Here is a 19,037-nt window from a genome sequence, read left to right on the forward strand (position 1 = left end):
ACTTTACACATTCCACCCAGCAAACCACACCTTTGTTATCTCTTTGTAAGGGTGGTTCTGTCAGCAATGTGATGCAAAATTGGTAGGGAATGGAATGCAGCTATTTTGGTGAATTTCAAGAAAGACTGTCTAAAGTGTATTGAGTACTTATATAAATTTGGACCAGGCACTAAATCTCTCTTGGCCAGAATTTTCTCATTTTAAAATGAATTGGTCTAGATGATCTTTAAGAGCCCTTCCAGCACTAATATTCTAATGACCATGAAATCCTGGATTGAAACTATAACAGGTATAGCTTTTAATGTTTAATATGTTGGCATTGCTGTGAAAAAACACTATGATCTATTCTCCCCATAATTTGAAACTTGGTAAAGCCACACAGAATAGTAGGTAACCTATGAATTCTTAAAACACACTTGATAAATGTTAATGGCAGATGGTACCAGAATGTTACTGGTGACATTAGACCTTGGTCCTTGAGTTTGGCTAAGAAACAATTCAGAGCCAAGAACTCTGACATAAGAAATTTGTTTAGAAAGTCACAGAGGTAGAAGAAATGAGCCAACTGGGCTGTGTTGTCTCAAGAAACAAGTTACAGAGGCAAAAGAAGTGCCCTTGGATCTCAGGAAAAAGAAAGGCAAAGAAAATGAGCCTGTGGGAAGGAGAGGGGGAAAGGTACGGGTGTGTTTCAGAGAGACTGCAAATTGGGTTCTTCATCTTAAGGGGTTTTATCTGTTTTCCAATGGCAGAGATTTTAGAGGAGGTCTCAGGGAAGGATCTTGATAGAATATTCACCAGCTTTCCAGGTGTGTCCTTTCAGGGTTGTGGTTTCTACTGATTGGTCAGCACCAGGGCAGGGGGTTATTAATCATTGCAGCTAGTTCTGATGTCAGCCACCATGTTGCTTCATTTGGTTTTGCTGCTTTACTGAGCCTGGGAAACACAGCTGAGGTCTAGATGTTATCTCTCATTCGACCAAAACACTGTCTCTGTGGTCAACAGACTCAAGGCTTTGTTCCTAAGATTATTTGATGTTGGCCAGAACCTCATTGTCCTGGGAGCTTAATGCTTACAAGAAGGGAAGGGCCTGTACAGGAGTTGTAAGAGGATTTTCTCCAGGCCCCTTGTTCTTCCTCTAATGGGGTCTACCACATGACTAGTGACATGCCAGGGAAGGAAAGGTTAGGGGAGGCTCCGAACCTAATTACCAGTGATATGAAAGGTTAAGGGGTCTAAACCTCATGATTGGTGAAATGCTATGGGAGGAAAGGTCACCCTGGGAGCAAGGTCCCACCCTATAATACCTGTTTCCCTAATTTTGCTAATTGTCTAGCTACCTACTATATCAATAAAGACGTTACTTCAGAGGAAGTATTTTCATTTCTGTGGCTGTGATATATTCCTACTCACAACAGAAATTTAATGTCTTTAATTTAGCTGCTGCCAAAGAATAAAGTATTTAATTAAGATCATTAGCTACTTAGTTAAAATAAATTTCATTCAATCAATAAGCTTCCCCCTTTAGGGAAATTTGAGGAGAATAGGCTCTGACCACCCAATGCCAAAACATCCCATAGTAAGGTGGAAAATGGAATCACTCAGCTGTTGGTGTTAGTTGTTAATCCCCCCTCAAATGCCTGGTCTCACTGGTCTTTCCCATGGAATGAACTGGTTCTTTGGGTTTAGAGTGAGTCCAATCTACAGTTCTTGGTAAAGGAAGGAAAAAAAGAAAAAAAAAACATGGAGTTGGGGGATTTGTTTTGTAGTTTGTGGCTGAAAGGCAGAGAAGATTGGAGAGGAAACTGATTGGAGAGGGACATGATTAGAGATGAAAATGATTGGAGAGGAAAATGAGTTTGAGACAATTGGTACTTGAAGTGGTCACCAAAAACTCAGAGATGGGACAAAAGCACATCATTTTTCACAGTCACTTGTTTCTTGGTTCTTCAGCTAACAAAGCACAAAAGATGCCCTCTCTTTGCTGCCGACCTCCTTCTCTCTGCCTACAGGGCTGCAATCATAAGAGCTGAGTGGCTGATGAGTTTCTGTAATAGATCTTGATTACTTGCAGGAGAGTGACTCTCTGTTCCTTCATTTTCTGTGTTTTGATTGTTCATATTTTTTTTTCAGAAAGACTTGCAAAGAACCCAACCACCCCAAAACAAAGGATTCTTTGAACTCCTCCTTTTTACCTCATCTGAAACAGATTGCCTCTCCTTGCTATAAGGCTCTCCTGTGCTTCATAATATTAATGATCATAATGATAATAATGAGCCCTTATACTTTTCATAGTGCTTCATGCTTTTCAAAGCACTTTCACATACATTATTTAATTTGCTTTTCAAAACAACTATATAAAAGCAGATAATGCAAGGACAATTATCTCTCTAAATAGATGAGGACACTAAGGCATGAAGAGGTTAAATTATTTACCCAAGCTCCTCTGGCTAATTAATGACAGAATCTGAACTATATCCCAGGTCTTTGGATTGTGAGTCCAGTTCTTTCTTCTTGAGTGTATTCTGTAGCATGATTATTTTGACAGGTGTGCTTGCTTTAAGACAATTCACTACACATAAGAAACAGATAAGTTAGGGAGTGATGCTTTACTTTGCCAAACAATTGATGGGGTCTACCCAAAAATTCACACATAGCTCTTTTAATTTTCTCTGCAGGGCAGCAGCTCCTACAGTGATAAGGGACATATTTGTTGGCAGACAATAGAAAGATACTGTCTGTTTACAAACCAGTGGAATCACTGAGAAAAACAGACTAGATTGTTGGTACTTAAAGCTTCAATGACATTGTAGATTTCTTTTACTTTTTTAAAAAATTTTATTTTAATTTATTTTTTCAAATACATTTGTCTCTGCCTACCCCCCACCACTTTCCCTTGCCCCTCTCTCCTTCCCTCCTTCAGCTCTTCCCCTTTGGTTTTGTCCATGAGTCCTTGCTATATGTTCCTTGACTTTCCCCTTCCCTTCCTTTTCCCTGCCCCCCCTCCCTCCATCCCTCTTGTCTCTGCTAGTTTCTTTTCCTTTCAGTGTTGCTGGTATTATTTTCCTTGCATCTTTGTATTGTCGGTTAGGTCCCACTTATAGGTGAGATCATATGGTATTTGTCTTTCGCCCCCTGGCTTATTTTGCTTAGCATAATGCTCTCCAGTTCCATCCATGCTGTTGCGAAGTTTAGTAGTTCTTTTTTTTTACTTTCTGCTGCGTAATATTCCATTGTGTATATGTACCATGATTTTTTGATCCAATCATCTACAGACGGACATTTAGGTTGCTCCCAACACTTGGCTATTGTAAATTGTGCTGCTATGAACGTTGGGGAGCATAGATTCTTTTGTATTGGTGTTTTGGTATTCTTAGGGTATAGTCCCAGCAGGGGAATCACTGGATCCAAAGGCAGTTCCATTTTCAGCTTTCTGAGGAAATTCCACATTGCTTTCGACAGTGGCTGCAACAGTCTGCATTCCCACCAACAGTGGACTAGGGTTCCCACTTCTCCACAGCCTCGCCAGCTCCTGTTGTTTGTGGATCTGTTTATGATGGCCATTCTGAACGGTGTGAGGTGGTACCTCATGGTGCTTTTGATCTGCATTTCTCTGATGGCTAGTGATGCTGAGCATCCTTTCAAATGCCTCTGGGCCTTCTGTATCTCCTCCTTGGAAAAGCGTCTGCCCAGGTCCTTTGCCCACTTTTTGATTGGATCGTTTGTCTTCTTGGAGTGGAGTCGAGTGAGTTCTTTATATATCTTGGGGATCAAACCTCTATCTGATGTATGATTAGCAAATATATTTTCCCATATGGTTGGCTCCCTTTTCATTTTGCTGATGTTTTCTTTAGCCATGCAGAAGCTTCTTATTTTGATGAGGTCCCACTTGTTTATTCTTTCCTTTATGTCCCTTGCTTTAGGAGACATATCAGTGAAAAAATTGCTGCGTGGGATATCTGAGAGTTTCCTGCCAATGTTCTCCTCGAGGAATTTTATGGTGTTGCGAGTTATATTTAAGTCTTTTATCCATCTTGAGTTTATTTTTGTGTATGGTGTCAGCTGATGATCCAATTTCAATTTTTTGCATGTAGTCGTCCAGCTCTCCCAACACCATTTGTTGAAGAGGCTGTTATTGCTCCATTTTATGCTTCTGCCCCTTTTGTTGAATATTAGATGTCCATAGAGACCTGGGCTTATTTCTGGGCTTTCTATTCTGTTCCACTGGTCTATGGGTCTGTTCTTGTGCCAGTACCAGATTGTTTTGAGTATGGTGGCTTTGTAGTAGAGTTTGATGTCTGGTATTGTGATCCCTCCTACTTTGTTTTCTTTCTCAAAATTGCTGCGGCTATTCGGGGTCGTTTATGGTTCCATATAAATTTTTGAAATGTCTGTTCTATTTCTGTGAAATACGTCATTGGTATCTTAATAGGGATTGCGTTGAATCTATAAATTGCTTTGGGTAGTATGGACATTTTGATGATATTAATTCTTCCAATCCATGAGCACGGTACATGCTTCCATTTATTTGTGTCTTCCTTAATTTCTTTTTTCAGTGTTGTATAGTTTTCTGCATACAGGTCTTTTGTGTCTTTGGTTAAATTTATCCCTAGGTACTTTATCTTTTTTCGTGCTATATAGAATGGTATATTTTTTCTGATTTCTTCTTCTTCTACTGCATTGCTGGTGTAAAAAAACGTTGACAAGCCTTTTAGCAGACTCATCAAGAAAAAAAGGGAGAGGACCCAAATTAATAATATCAGAAATGAAAGAGGAGAAATAACAACTGATAACACAGAAATACAAACGATCATCAGAAACTATTATGAACAATTCTATGCCAAGAAATTTGAAAATCTTGATGAAATGGACAAATTTTAGAAAAGTATAATCATCCAACACTGAAGGAGGAAGAAACAGAAAGCTTGAGCAGACCGATAACAGCTGGGGAAATTGAAGCAGTCTTCAAGAAACTCCCAGCACACAAAAGCCCAGGGCCAGACGGTTTCCCAGGAGAATTTTACAAAACATTTAAGGAAGAGCTAACCCCTGTCCTTCTCAGACTATTCCAAAAAATCCAAGAGGAGGAAAGACTCCCAGACTCCTTCTATGAGGCCAGCATCACCCTGATCCCAAAACCAGATAAAGACCCTACAAAGAAAGAAAACTACAGGCCAATTTTGCTGATGAACATAAATGCTAAAATCCTCAACAAAATATTGGCAAACCGCATCCAGCAATATATTCAAAAGATTATCCACCACGATCCAGTGGGATTCATCCCAGGGATGCAGGGATGGTTCAATATACGCAAATCAGTAAACGTGATACATCACATAAATAAAAGAAAAGACAAAAACCACATGATCATCTCGATAGATGCAGAAAAAGCATTTGACAAGGTACAGCACCCATTTTTGATCAAAACACTCAGCAAAATGGGAATAAATGGGGCATTCCTGAATGTAATAAAGGCCATATATGAAAAACCTACAGCTAATATCATACTCAATGGGCAAAAACTGAAAGCTTTCCCACTAAGATCAGGAACACGACAAGGATGTCCGCTCTCACCGCTCATTTTCAACATCGTATTGGAAGTCCTAGCCACAGTGGTCAGACAAGAGAAAGAGATAAAAGGCATCCAAATAGGAAAGGTGGAAGTAAAACTCTCATTGTTTGCAGATGACATGATAGTGTACATAGAGAACCCTGTAGGCTCTACCAAAAAACTCCTCAACCTTATAAGTGAATTTGGCAAAACAGCAGGATACAAAGTCAACATTCAGAAATCAAAGGTATTTTTGTACATCTCCTTCTATTTTAATTGAGAGCCTTGCTGGGTAGAGCAGCCTTGGCTGTAAGCCCTCGCTTTTCATGGCTTGGAATATTTGTTGCCATTCCCTTCTGGCTTGTAGTGTTTCTGTTGAGAAGTCAGCTCGTAGATGTATCGGGGTCCCCTTGTATGTCACTTTCTCCTTTTCCCTTGCTGCCTTGGGGATTCCCTCTTTGTCTTTGATAGTTGCCTTTTTAATGATGATGTGTCTTGGAGTGGCCCTCTTTGAGTCCCTCTCGAGTGGGGTCCTCTGTGCCTCCTGGATCCATGAGAGCCTTTCTCTCCTCAAATTAGGGAAATTTTCCATCATTACTTTTGCGAGGAGGTTCTCTATCCCTTACTCCTCTTCTTCTCCTTCTGGGATCCCTATTATACGGATATTATTGCGTTTCAGGTTGTCCTGCATTTCCCAAAATGCCTCTTCATTCTTTTTGAGCCTTTTCCATTTCTTGTTCGTTCTGGGAGCTTCTTTCTACCTTGTCCTCTATCTCACTGATTCGATCCTCGGCTTCATCCAGCCTGCTTTGGGTTCCTTCTACTGTGTTCTTCAATTCAGAAATGGTATTCTTCATATCCTTTGTGTATTCTTGATAGTTTCTATGTCCTTTTCCAGGTTGATATAGTTTGCTGTAAGATCCTCATAGTTTCTCTGCAGTTTCTCATAGTTCTCTTTGAGCTGGCTGAGCTCATTGATCTTTTTAGAACCATTGTTTTGGATTCAATATCTGATAGTTCCCTTGCCTCTATTTCATTGAGCTGTCTCTGTGGGGAGTCCCGTTTTTCACTCATTTGGGGGGAACTTCTTTTTCTCCCCATTTTTGTGAGAGTCTGTTAAATATTTTTGTCCTTTACTTTTGTTTCTGGGCCTGCCTCTGATGATGTCAGTTGTTGACCATATATGACCTTGGGTTTGTTTGAGCCTTCCAGGAGAGTACTGTCTGTGTCTGACTCCTGCTTGGGGCAGCTCTGTGACCCCTTCGGTCAGGGCTGGGCTATTTTTTGGGATCTGTCTGCGCTTTCACGCCCACTACTTTAGCGTGCTCCCGGCATGGCAAGATCCCCCGCCCGCCTGGGCTTGCATGTGCTTGCTCCAGACCATGGGGCTTATTCGCGACCTTGCGTACTCATGTGGACCATCTGGCCGGTGTCCTCCCCGACACTGGTCAGTTTAGTTTCTTGTATTGTGTGTTTTCACCGCTTTTCGCCCTTTGGGTATGTTGCTTTCCTTGCCAAATGGACACTATGGAAGTGTGAGGAAGTCAGCTCCAGGACTCTCTGGTTAATCCTGTCTCTGGTCCCTCCTCCAGGGACTCTGGGCTTCTCTGTGACCCCTTTGGCTGGGGATTCACTAATTTTGTGGGCCGCTCCGCAATTGTGGGCAGGCCGGTCAATTTACGCCTGCCCTTGCCGCTCTTTGCACTCCCTCACAGGCCATATCTATTCCAATCTGTGGGAGGCCTTGCTGGCTGGTACAAGCGTTCGCCAGCCCTCACGGGTCACACACATGCTCGCCAACTCTCGCCGGTCACTCGGCGCAAGTGTGCACGCCTGCACTGGGTTTTTTTGGGGTGTCTATGTTGTCTTTTCCACTTTTGGCTCTTTGGGGGTGTGACCTCTTCCCATGCAATGGAGACTAAGGTAAGGAGATGGAGTCCTTACTCCCCGGTTCCTCCTCCAGTTCTTTCCCCAACACCTCCGTTTCTAGAGTCTCCTTAGGGGTCTCTGGGCAGTTCTGTGATTCTTCGGCCAAGGATACACCACCTGTGTGGCCTGCGTTTTAATCGCAGGCAGTCTGGTTCCTGCGCATCCCTCTTCTGCCTATTTGGGGACGTGGCCTGCCTACACACAATGGTGACTTCGGAATGGGGAGAGAGTTGGGATTCCCTTGGTTCCTACTCCTGTTCTTTCCCCAATGCCTCCATTTCCAGACTCTCCTCAGGGGCCTCTGGGCAGTTCCATGACCCCATCAGCCAAGGATCCACCCCTTGTGCGGACTGCGTTTCAATAGCAGGCAGTCTGGGTCATGCGCACCCTGCTTCTGCCTCTTTGGGGTCGCACCTTTCCTGTCCACAGTGGAGACTACAGAATGGGGAGGGAGCAGGGACTCCCCAGTTCCTCCTCCCGTTCTTTCCCCAACGCCTCCATGTCCAGTCTCTCCTCAAGGCTCTCCCAGCCAGTCTGCACACAGTTCCCCAGCTCACATGCACAAGCTGTGTGCAGAGCACACAAAGGGCAGGTTAATTGATTCCCTTATGCCTGATGGAGATGGTAGCTGCAGATTGGGAGGTGCGTTATCACCTGGGCTCCACCGGCGGTTGTGTCAGTTTTCTTCACAAAGTTTTCCTCACCAGTCTTTTCCCAGGCACCAGCCCACCCTGCTGCCGCCTCTGCCCAGAGATCAAGGAGGGTGGCTGCCACTGCAATTTTTGCGTTGGCCCTTTAAATGTCTCTTTGCATCCCTAGCCACCTGTCTCTGGCAGAGAGCGCCCCTAAGGTTTTCAGGGTTGCGTTTTGTCTGTAGTTTCTTGGTTTTAGCTGCTGTAGTTTAGGGGTCCCTGTTTATGATTCAGACCCCATTCTTCTCGGGGGAACCTCACTGGCCGTTTCATTGTCCCTCTGGTGCCAGTGCCCGTGGGCACCCAGCCCACCCTCTCGAGCCTCCACCGCACTTCTCACCCGTTGGGATGTGTGAGAGTCTAATCCACTGTCTGCGGCTCCAAGGCTCCTCTTCCACTATGGTTCCATTGTTTTCCAGGTGATTACTCCACTATTTAGTTGCAATTCCTGTTTGGTCTTGGGAGGAGGTCAGCATGACTCCCATTCACTCCTCCGCCATCTTCTCTCCAAAGCAGTTCTTTTCTGTAGATTTCTTAAAGCAACTTGACAAAGCACATTGATCAGTGGTTGTTTTCCCCACTCTGACACTCAGGTCTAGTACATTCCATAGGGTGACCATTAAGGGCCTATGGAGAAATAAAGTCAAATGGTAGCTATCAGACTCACAAGGCAAAACAGAACAAAACAACCAACATGAACTAATCCAAAATTCTCTCCAAGTCCTCAAATTGACCCATCAGCTCAACTAAGGTGACCAACTTGGCTATGTGATTAGACATCATACACTCTCCTATGTGTCTAGTAATTGATTTATAAGAAATAGTTACATTCACTGCAAATTAATAGGCACTTGGAGAGAATCCGTTGTAAACTGTGTCTATGTAATGCTCAGACAAGAGAACAATTCAGTAAAAGAAAAAAAAAAGCCAGTCAGCCCACTTGTCTGGAATCATGTAGACAAAGCAACCAACTGATTGAATTTTTCCACTTTTCAAACTGCTACTTTGGCAATGCAGACATGCAACTTCGCAAAGCAAGTGGTCTTGTAGGCAGAACTGTGGGTCCACAGCGAAGGACCAAGGATTCCAGTTCCAGCTCTGCCTCAGGCTAGGGGATCTCACACAATTTGCTTAATTTTGGTTTTTTCCTTAATGTGTTTTTATGTCTGTAAAATGGAGATTAATGATTTTTGGCTCTGGTATTATTAGAATATACGCTCTAGCATGTGAGAAAGGGTGTTGAGTTCTTTAAAAGTATTCAGAAGTGATGTTTTGGAATGTGCTCTTGTGGTGGGAACATCGCTTTTTTGGTCTCAGATACTATCCCCATGCAACACCTTCATCCCTTCCTTTGATGTCTCTTCAATAGTATTTTCACTTTTCTCTTTTCGTCTTTGTAACTCTGCAACTTGTGAAGATCAGGGTTGCTGCCTCTCTTTGTTGTGGGCACTATGGTAAAGATCCAAGTGTGGTTATTCCCTCAATTATCTTGTGTATTTTTTAACTTCTATCACAGGGCAAATGTACCTTGGATTTGAAAAACATCCAGCCCCCTATGACCCTCTGATATTATGCTTGTTTCAGGCATTGTATAAATAAAATCCAGTTGATTAAAGGGCCCAACAGAATTCTACTGACTTTGGACACTGTGACATTTATTTATCAATCCCCATTTTGGCAATAAGGTAAGGAGCTTCCCTTCCTCTTGCTGAACTGTCCAATATGGTATCCACAAGCCACAAGTGATTGCTGAACACTTGACATGTGGCTAGTCTGAATTGAGATGTGCTGTAAGAGTAAAATATACACTGGATTTAGAAGACTACAAAAACATGTAAAATATATCATTAAATTTTAAAAATATATTAATTATATCTCAAAAATGATAATACTTTGGACCTATTGGGTTAAAGTCTATTGTCAAAAGTAATCTCACGTTTTTTCTTCTTAAGTTTTTTAACATACCTATTAGAAAACTTAAAATTACGTATGTGGCTTGTGTTACATTTCTATTGTTCTGTCTTAGAACAGTTATGTGAAAGTGATGCAGCACACTTTGAGCTATAGTGTAGTTTTTACAGAGATACATATTTTTTTTTAATGTTAGCCCATAGCACTTGACATGGTGCTTATAGTATAATAGGTGTTTGTAAAAGTTTTGTGAATGAATCAACTAGTGAAAGAGAATTGGGCTTCACCAGGGATTTTGGTCTGATTGTGACTGTGTTGTAATTGGATCTTTATTGAGTGCTTGCTACTATATACTGGCTCTGCACTAGAGATGGCATATAGTCCCTGCCTTCAAGGAGATTACAGTCAAGTCAGAGAAGCAAATCATACTATACAAAAAAGTTGATAGATAGCCTATTGGACAAAAGACACTAGAAATATGGTGGAACTTCAGAGGAGACAGATCAGTGGAGAAAATCCTTTCAGAGACCCAGCACTGAAGCTGTGCCTTAAAGAAGGAATAGGATTTTTCTAGATCACAGGTCAGAAACTTATAACCACTGTTGTTCGCTCCTTATGGTTACAAAAATTAGTAGACAGATTTTTGAAATTGTGAGATTACACATTTTCCATAGGAATGTGGATTTTTTCAGTGTTCTTTAAAAGGTTGGATGATTTATCAACCTTTGGTATCATTGTGACAATTCATTGGAACTAAGTAGTAGGTGCTCCTTTTGGAAAAGGTATACATCCTGCAGCTTGACACAGTTCCCAACACACTCTATTGTCTTATACTCAGCCTATTTAATCAATTTATATTACCCATCTGGCTCCTATAGGCATCCTAGGCAGAGAAAACAGCATAAACAAAGCTTGGTAAAGAGAATGTGTAGAGAAGAGTTGTGTCAAATATAGCTAGCAATGGGAGAGTGCGCGTTTCTGTGCCCTTACAGCCAAAATAAAGACCTTAGTCTTTGCAAATTCTAGTATGGTGTTGGCAGGAGGTAGGGAGAGGATGCAAACATGACATATTATTCCCATGTGCTATTTTTGCTTTTGCTACACCCATGTACTAGATCTGAGAATTAATTATCTCTGTGGCCAAACTGATCATTTGCTTAAATATAACACTGAAAAGTGTACTTTAACTAGTTGGCGGGGTGAGAATAGATTTACAGGGTAATAGTTTGTGCAGTTAGAATCAAATAAAATGTTCAGCTGCTTGATTTAATTTTAATTACAATACTAACTCCTACTTATTTAAATCATCATATCCTGCTGTAAGGTTGATATCATGTTCCTGAAAATGTATTGTTGAATGCCAAAATTATTACTCTAAAAGCCATATTCCACCCTCATGTCATAAAAACGTATTGATAACAGCCTGTATTTTTGAAGCCACTGGAGTACCCTAAGGTGGTGAATTTGTCTGAATTTGCCACACTCAATATGCCTTGTATGAAATTTCCCACCTCAATTAGAAAGGGTAGATACTGAAGTGCAAGCTCTACAGCAATCCCAATAGATAACGTGATACAAAAGGACAAGTATTTAATTCTGCGATGAAATATTTTTATCCAGAAATGGATGATCAGTAGTAAAGGCAGATGACTAGAAGTTATTGTACAAAGGGAGAAATATGGAGCATAGTTTTTATCAAAAGCAATACACCTATGTTTTTGCAATAAATCTCTTTTAAGTATATTTTATTGATTATGCTATTACAGTTGTCCTGATTTTTCCCCTTTGTCCCCTTCTACCTGGTACCCCCATTGCCTCCAGCAATCACCTCCTTAGTTCATGTCCATGGGTCGCACATATTAGTTCTTTCACTTCTCCACTTCCCATACTATTCCCAATACTCCCATCTATTTTGTACCCATCAACTACACTTCATATTCCTTGTACATTTTCCCCTATTCTCCCCCGCTCCCCACTGTCAACCCTCTGTGTTATTTTCACCTCTATGACTCTGCTCCTGTTCTAGGTTCTTGCCCAGTTTGTTTTTCTTTATTTAGATTCTGTTGTTGATATTTGTATTTGTTGTCATTTTACTGTTCATAGTTTTGATATTCTTTTTCTTAGATAAGTCCCTTCGACATTACATACAACAAGGGCTTGGTGATGATGAACTCCTTTAGCTTTACCTTGTCTAGGAAGTACCTGCCCTTCTATTCTAAATAATAGCTTTGCTGGATAGAGTAATCTTGATATAGGTCCTTGCTTTTCATCTCTTTGTATACTTCTAGTCAGTCCCTTCTCGCCTGCAATGTTTCTTTTGAGAAATCAGCTGATAGCCTTATGGGCACTCCTTTGTAGGTTACTCTCTTGTTTTATCTTGCTGCTTTTAACATCTTCTCTTTATCTTTAACCTTTGGCATTTTAATTATGCTGTGTCTTCCTGTGGGCCTTTTTGGGTCCAACTTGTTTGGGACTCTCTGTGTTTCCTGGAATTGTAGGCGTATTTCCTTCAGCAGATTGGGGAATTTTTCTTTAATTATTATTTCAAATAAGTTTTGAATTTCTTGCTTTTCCTCTTCTCCTTCTGGCACTCCTGTGATTTGGATGTTGGTACATTTAAAGTTGTCACAGAAGTTCTTAAGCGTTTCCTCATTTTTTTTGAATTCTTGTTTCTTCTTTCTGTTCCAGTTGATTGTTTATTTCTTCCTTTTGTTCCAAGTTGTTGCCTTGAACCCTGACTTCCTTCCCTTCACTGTTGGTTTCCTGTATATTTTTCTTTATTTCACTTTGTATAGCCTTCATTTCTTCCTTTATTATGTGGCTGTACTCAGTCATTTCTCTGAGCATCCTTATCACCAGTGTTTTGAACTCTGAATCTGATAGATTGGTTATCTCCATTTCATTTAGTTTTTTTTTTTTTCCTGGAGTTTGTCAGTCTTTCAGTCTCCCTATCTTTCTGTGTATTAAGTAGAGTTGTTTTGGCTTCTGTTGGTGCACCTGTTACATTGTAAGGGGCAGAGCCTTAGGTATTCACCAGGGTGTTACAACCCACTTTTCCACTTTGCAGCACTCTATGTGGAGGAGGGGCCAGAGAGGAAATAATGCCTGTTGCTTAGCCCTCACTCTGTTTCTACTCACTTTCCCACTTTCCCTAAGCATCTGGTGCCTGTCAAGTTGCTGCCATGATGCTGATTTCAAGAGTGGGTGGGTTTGTGTATATTTCTTTAAACAGACTCCTGAGAGATTGGCTAGTCTACCTATGCCTCCATTGGCTGGAAGCCAATAAATCTATTTTTTAAATCCATACTTCTTTGGTGTTATCCATGTCAGAATGACAGTTCATATCCATTGACTAAATGTTTTGGCTCTAAAGTGTCAAAATAATAAACATTGCTCAATTCTGGACTGAATTAGCCTTTTCTTTGTACAGGCCTTGCAATAGTCAAGTAATGTCTATAAAACCTCACCTGTGCCTTCTCACTTTCCTACTGAGGCACAAAATGTGTTTGGGTTCCATACTGATTCTTTCTAAATCACTATAAATAGCAGAATAGTGCTTCCTTCAAGATGAACAAAGTGTCTGGGGTTTTAAAATCCTGTTCATTATGGCAGACCTTTTCTTTCATTTGTGCCTATATTTTGACATAATGAGAGAAAAAAAATCATCATTTTTCACCATATGAGTGAGAAAAATGAATAGCAACAGAGATTAATAGCCTTATAGAGAATGTTCTTTTTATTTTTCTCTTATTATTTTTTTTTTTACTATTTTAGCCCAGATTGAAAAATATGGCATTACCCTAAGAGAACGTAGCTCTTGGCCTCCGTATCTTTTGGCACTTGGCTTGTATCACAGGTTCTGAAGGGAAAAGAGAGGTGGCTATACAAGTTTCCAAACTTATAGCTGGCTGTGTCTAATCAGTAAAGAAGCCAAGCCAAGAATTCCATGCAAATGGAATGTCTGAAAGTGTAAATTCTTGGTGAATATAGAATTAATTTCGTCCAGAAAAATTAGCAGGTTTGTAGAAATCAGGTCAGGAAAGGAAGTTTTTAGAGGAAAGTGAAGCTGAAGCCCAAATGTGTATGAATTTTGACAGATACTTTTGATTTCTCCTTTGCCCCTAATAGAGAGGTCTGTATCTCAATGTACACATCTAGGTGCTCCTGCTGAGGTAAGAAAATAAATAGTGAAAGGCCTTACTGGCCTTGCTCTGCTGTAAGAGTGAAGAGTCAAGTTTTACATATTGTCTGAATCTTGAGCTGTTGGGATTTTAATACATTAGGGGATAGATATAATTTACTATTGCCTTGGGATTTTGTTACAATGTTATCTTGGTAAAATTAGCTTAACATAGGCCTAAAGCAAGTAGGATCTTCAGTTTATCAAAGGCCATTAAAGGAAGAGTGTGTGAAAGTACTTAAAATTAAATTTTGTTGGCAGGGAAGAGTGAAACAAAGCATGATGTGATAGAAAGAACACAAGACCAGCACATGTAACATCTATATTCTTCCTCCAGTCCTTACATCCCTCTCTAGGTTTCTATTTCCTCATTATAAAAAGAGGGTGTTAGAGTTGTGGGTGGGAGCTGGCTCAGAGAGTATCAAATGTAACTACTAGCTTTGAATTGCTATAATTCTAAAAAAAGGCATATTTGAAGACATGGAGAAAAATATGAGGAACCTGTTGATTTATTATTTCTTCATGAGAAATAAGTCTGCAGGTTTAGTTGAAGATAAAGGTGATTAATTTTAAAGGTTAACATAGACTGCAAATAACTCTTCATTTTGGCTTTCAACTCTGCACTTCCTAGCCCTCTGTTACCAAACTTATGTGTACAAGTTACCAAATCAAGCAAGAGGGGATTTGGCCTTTTTAAGCATTAGACTAATAAATCACAGGGAGATGATCTACTGACTCTCTAGATTTTATTGCTTTATGGGATACCTTCTGCCATTAATCTTGCCTGCACAAAGAAGGATGTCATTGAAGACGTTATAACAACATCAACAACAACAACAACAAAAGCCAGGCCTGAAAGACAGAAGGATGGGATTTTGTCCTAGTTCTGCAACTGATTTCTTTCAAAATGCTAAATTTTTATCTTTTTCTCATTTTTGTCTATAAAATGAAGGCCCCAGATTAAGTTATGACTAGTGTTCTTTTTTTTTTTTGTCCTTCCAAATCTATGATTCTAATCCTCTCTAGGACATGGAAGTACCTGGAAATCTATACCATTCTTTCGTGGTATATAAAGTTAAAGCATGGTACCAACCTTGGCCTAAAAAAAGTACTGGGGATAGGGAAAATAATCTCATTTACAGAGTTTAATTCATATAGCTACTTTCTTTGGAATAAAAAGGAAAGAAAACAGGTAAACACAGTATCTATACCATAGCTCAGTGCTCTGTCCTAAATCATGAGAATTTTTTTATAAACCTTTTTTCTTAATACGTTCACAGAAAGGAAGTCATGTTAGTGTAAGCTTCCAAATTACCTCAGAGGTCCAAAGTGGGAGGTCCCCAAGGCTTTCCTTTTCTTCAGGGAGTCTTAACTCCAGCTACTTATGAAAACTCCAACATAGCGATTTATGAAGTAGGATATCAACTGCTTTCTCATCTGTTGCCTTTTGTGTTTTAAAATTAGGCAGTGATTTAGGATTTAGTCTGTGGGCAAAAATATTGGAGACTTTTGGTAAGACTTTTCAGTTTGTTTTTTTTTTGTCTGTTATCCCCTATGGACTTGTTTGGTTGACATTTTTGACAATGATTTTCCCTAGCAACTAATCTTATACTTACTTATAACTTCATTGATTTTTCAGCTTCATGTATTTACTATGCATGTAGAAAGAGCTGTGAGACCCAAACACTTTATCGTGTCACTCCTTCCAGAAGCTATAGATGTAATAATAGAAGAAATGACTTTTTAAGTCAACTGTTTGTGACAGGATGTCTAGATAGATGTTTGGGTAGAGTAGGGTTTGGGCATACCCTTCTCTTGAAATGCCAGCTGTTCTTCTTATACCTGTTATCCTATGATATTATTGAAATAATACTTTTTAAAATTATTCATTAATTAATTTTTTTAGCCTATACTGACTCTTGTAGTAACAGGTTGCCTTCTTCTGTGTAAAATAGAAATCTTTTTCTTTCACTTGAGTTTCTGTCTTTCAAGCTTTAAGAGGCCAATTCTGACCCCTTGTTTTAAGATACTGGAATTTGGCAACCAGAACAAATCTTGCATCAGTTGGAGAGATGAATTGTTTCTTCTCAGGAGGAAAGAGTTAAACAGGGGGTAAAAGGGAAACTAGACTGCTTTCTGTCCCTCCTAAGTGAGGCCATCCCAGTGTGGTTTCCTTATTTTGTGTGAAGATACTCCCCAAAGCATCAAACACTCTAAACTTCAATAGTAACTACAAAGGAAGTCTAAAACAAGACAGAATGGGTTATTTAATTGCCTACCACATTGGGTTTTCCAAGTGAAAGCTCTCATCCATTGGATAAATAATTGACAGGGGTCTAAAACACCAAAAGTGGCATGGTATACATTTTCTCAGTGTAGTTGAGTGATTTGACTTAAATGTGTGGCAGGAAACCTCTGGATCTCGCCTTGGACTTAATTTGCTTTAAATATAAACTTAAGATATTGGGGAATTGACAGTTTTACTCTCTCAGACTAAAGATAAGATAATCACATAGCTTTTGGATGTCAAATGGTATGGGCTGATGGTTTTACACATACATTGACACCTCTAATATTCTGAAGTAAATCTCAATTACTTAAGGCAATCTCTTGGTTTTTCATCTGTAAACTGAGGGGTTGAACTAAATTCTTAATCTTGATTGCTTATTAGAATCTCCATAGGAAACTTAAAAAAAAAAACAAACCTAAGCCCAGTCTCCACCCCTAGTAATGTTGATTTATTTGTTATGGGTTTGGGCTAGGCAATGGTAGTATTTAAAAGTTCCCCTATATGTGCAGGTAGTGTTGAGAATTGCTCGACCAAGAGACATCTAAAGGCCTATTTTAGCTAGGATATGCCACAATTCTCTCTCTGATTCTATGGAAAAATCTATGTGTTGAATTGTAGTATATTTTATTTGGTGGAGTTGGAAGATTATAGTGTAGAGTTGAGATGGGAAAAAATAAACATTTGTATGTAAATGTTCTTTAAGAATCTGCCAGATATTTCTTCATTTGGGACAGAGGCAGAGAATTCAGTTAGTTCCCATAATGACTGCAGGTCAATCGGACGATGAGTATTTCTGAACTGTGTACACCCAAACTGTGTAAAGGCCCAAACGAGGACCTTTATCTGCACAAAAGGAATGTGTTAGTGAGAATAATACCACACAATGAAGTCAACATTAGGTTGATGGTAGGGTGGAAAAAAAATACAGCTAGAACTAGAAAACTACCAGGCTATAGCTGAAGAGGACTCTAGGAGGGAACCTAAGTTAAGAGAATCAACAGATCAAACAATGAGGACTAATTTGCCTTTCTAAATAGTTCTCTTTTAAGGGTATTTTAAAAAAGATATGATATCTAGTTCCTGTTTAAAATAAATCAAATTTTCATGAGAATTGCTATTGGAAGATCTTGGAGTTCCAGAAAATGTTCCTAGAGAAATCGGAAAGGACAAGCTTCTCTAAGGATGTAATATAACATTGTACTACATTGATATAAATTCACACTTTGATTGTACACACAGATGCACACCCTTCAGAATTGCACATAAAATCAGCCCTTATTTCATAGATATTCTTGGAGATGTGAAAAGAAAGCCAGATGAGCAGGCCTCTGGGGAAAAAGAATTGTAAATTGCACATGTAGTGAGAGCACGTCATGGTCTGCTCTAGTAACCACAATCTAGGAGAGAAGAGTGAGATGGGCAGTAGTACAACTCTGGCACACAAAGAGAGAACCCACTGAAATTATCATCCAAGTGCTAAAGGTTTATATATTGTGTTTTCTTTTTCATTAAATAAACAAATAAATAAAAATAAAAAATAAGAAGCATTCACAATAAAAAAAATTATCATCCCTCTCCATTCTCTGACTTCATCTGCTTCTCAAACCATCCCTTTGTTTTGCTCTGTCTCATTTATCTCCATCTCCCTGCACATCCTCCACATTCATCTCCCTTTCCCAGAGCCTTTCTTTCTCTCTTCCAACCTTTTTCTATTATTCCTTATAGCTTTCCCTGCACCCACCTCCTTTCCACCAAACGTCTTCTCTCTCTTTTCACAGAATCAGATCATCAAGATGAAAGTGGTCCAGCTGTATCAGTGAGGAAACTGAGACTTAGGCAGATTAAGTGGCTACTCTAAGGCTCTGCCCCTGAACTTGAGGCAGAGCCAGGTTTAGGACCTAATTCCCTTGGCTCTTAGTTAATACACCATGGCCTTATTGCAAAACTAATGGGCTTTAAATTACTTTTAAAAACTTTAGTGGATAGAGTTTGATGTTTCTTCCTCTTAATTAAAAATTGAATAATGATTGAAGTATTATATCATTCTTTCTCTTAAAACAAAACAAAGCAAAACAAATAGTGCCTGTGTTGTAAAGATAAAACCTGCCCATTTTCTTATTCTTCTTCATTATTCATGAGGTAGGACACACACAGACTCAATATAAATTTTCTTATAAAGTTTGTGAGAACTATCAAAATCTTTTTAAATTTTTTAATTTTTAAATCATGTTTATTCTATTACAGTTGTCTCAGTTTTCCCCCCGTTGCCCTCTTCCACCCATCCCACCCACCCCCCACTCCCACAGTCAATTCCCACTCTGTTGTCCATGTCCCTGGGTCATTCATACATGTTCTTTGTCTAGTCCCTTCCCCTTCTTTCCACCAGTGCCCTCTTTCCCCCTCCCCTCTGGTCACTTCCAGTCTGCTCCATGTTTCCGTGCCTGTGGTTTATTTTGTTTGTTAGTTTATTTGGTTGAATAGATTTCA

At 39.8% G+C, this 19,037-nt stretch overlaps 1 protein-coding gene across 1 annotated transcript in view; it reads left to right on the forward strand.

Annotated features, from left to right (window-relative positions):
- GUCY2F (guanylate cyclase 2F, retinal) overlaps nt 1-19,037 on the forward strand; it is a 135,014-nt gene that overhangs the window by 37,035 nt on the left and 78,942 nt on the right. Inside the window, 4 exon segments of the mRNA XM_054580399.1 lie at nt 9,754-9,823; nt 9,825-9,854; nt 15,541-15,627; nt 15,629-15,673. Coding sequence (XP_054436374.1) covers nt 9,754-9,823; nt 9,825-9,854; nt 15,541-15,627; nt 15,629-15,673 — 232 coding nt within the window.

This window comes from Pteronotus mesoamericanus, unplaced genomic scaffold, assembly GCF_021234165.1.
Source record: "Pteronotus mesoamericanus isolate MK-2021 breed Mesoamerican mustached bat unplaced genomic scaffold, CSHL_Meso_final contig_58, whole genome shotgun sequence".
Lineage (NCBI taxonomy): Eukaryota > Metazoa > Chordata > Mammalia > Chiroptera > Mormoopidae > Pteronotus > Pteronotus mesoamericanus.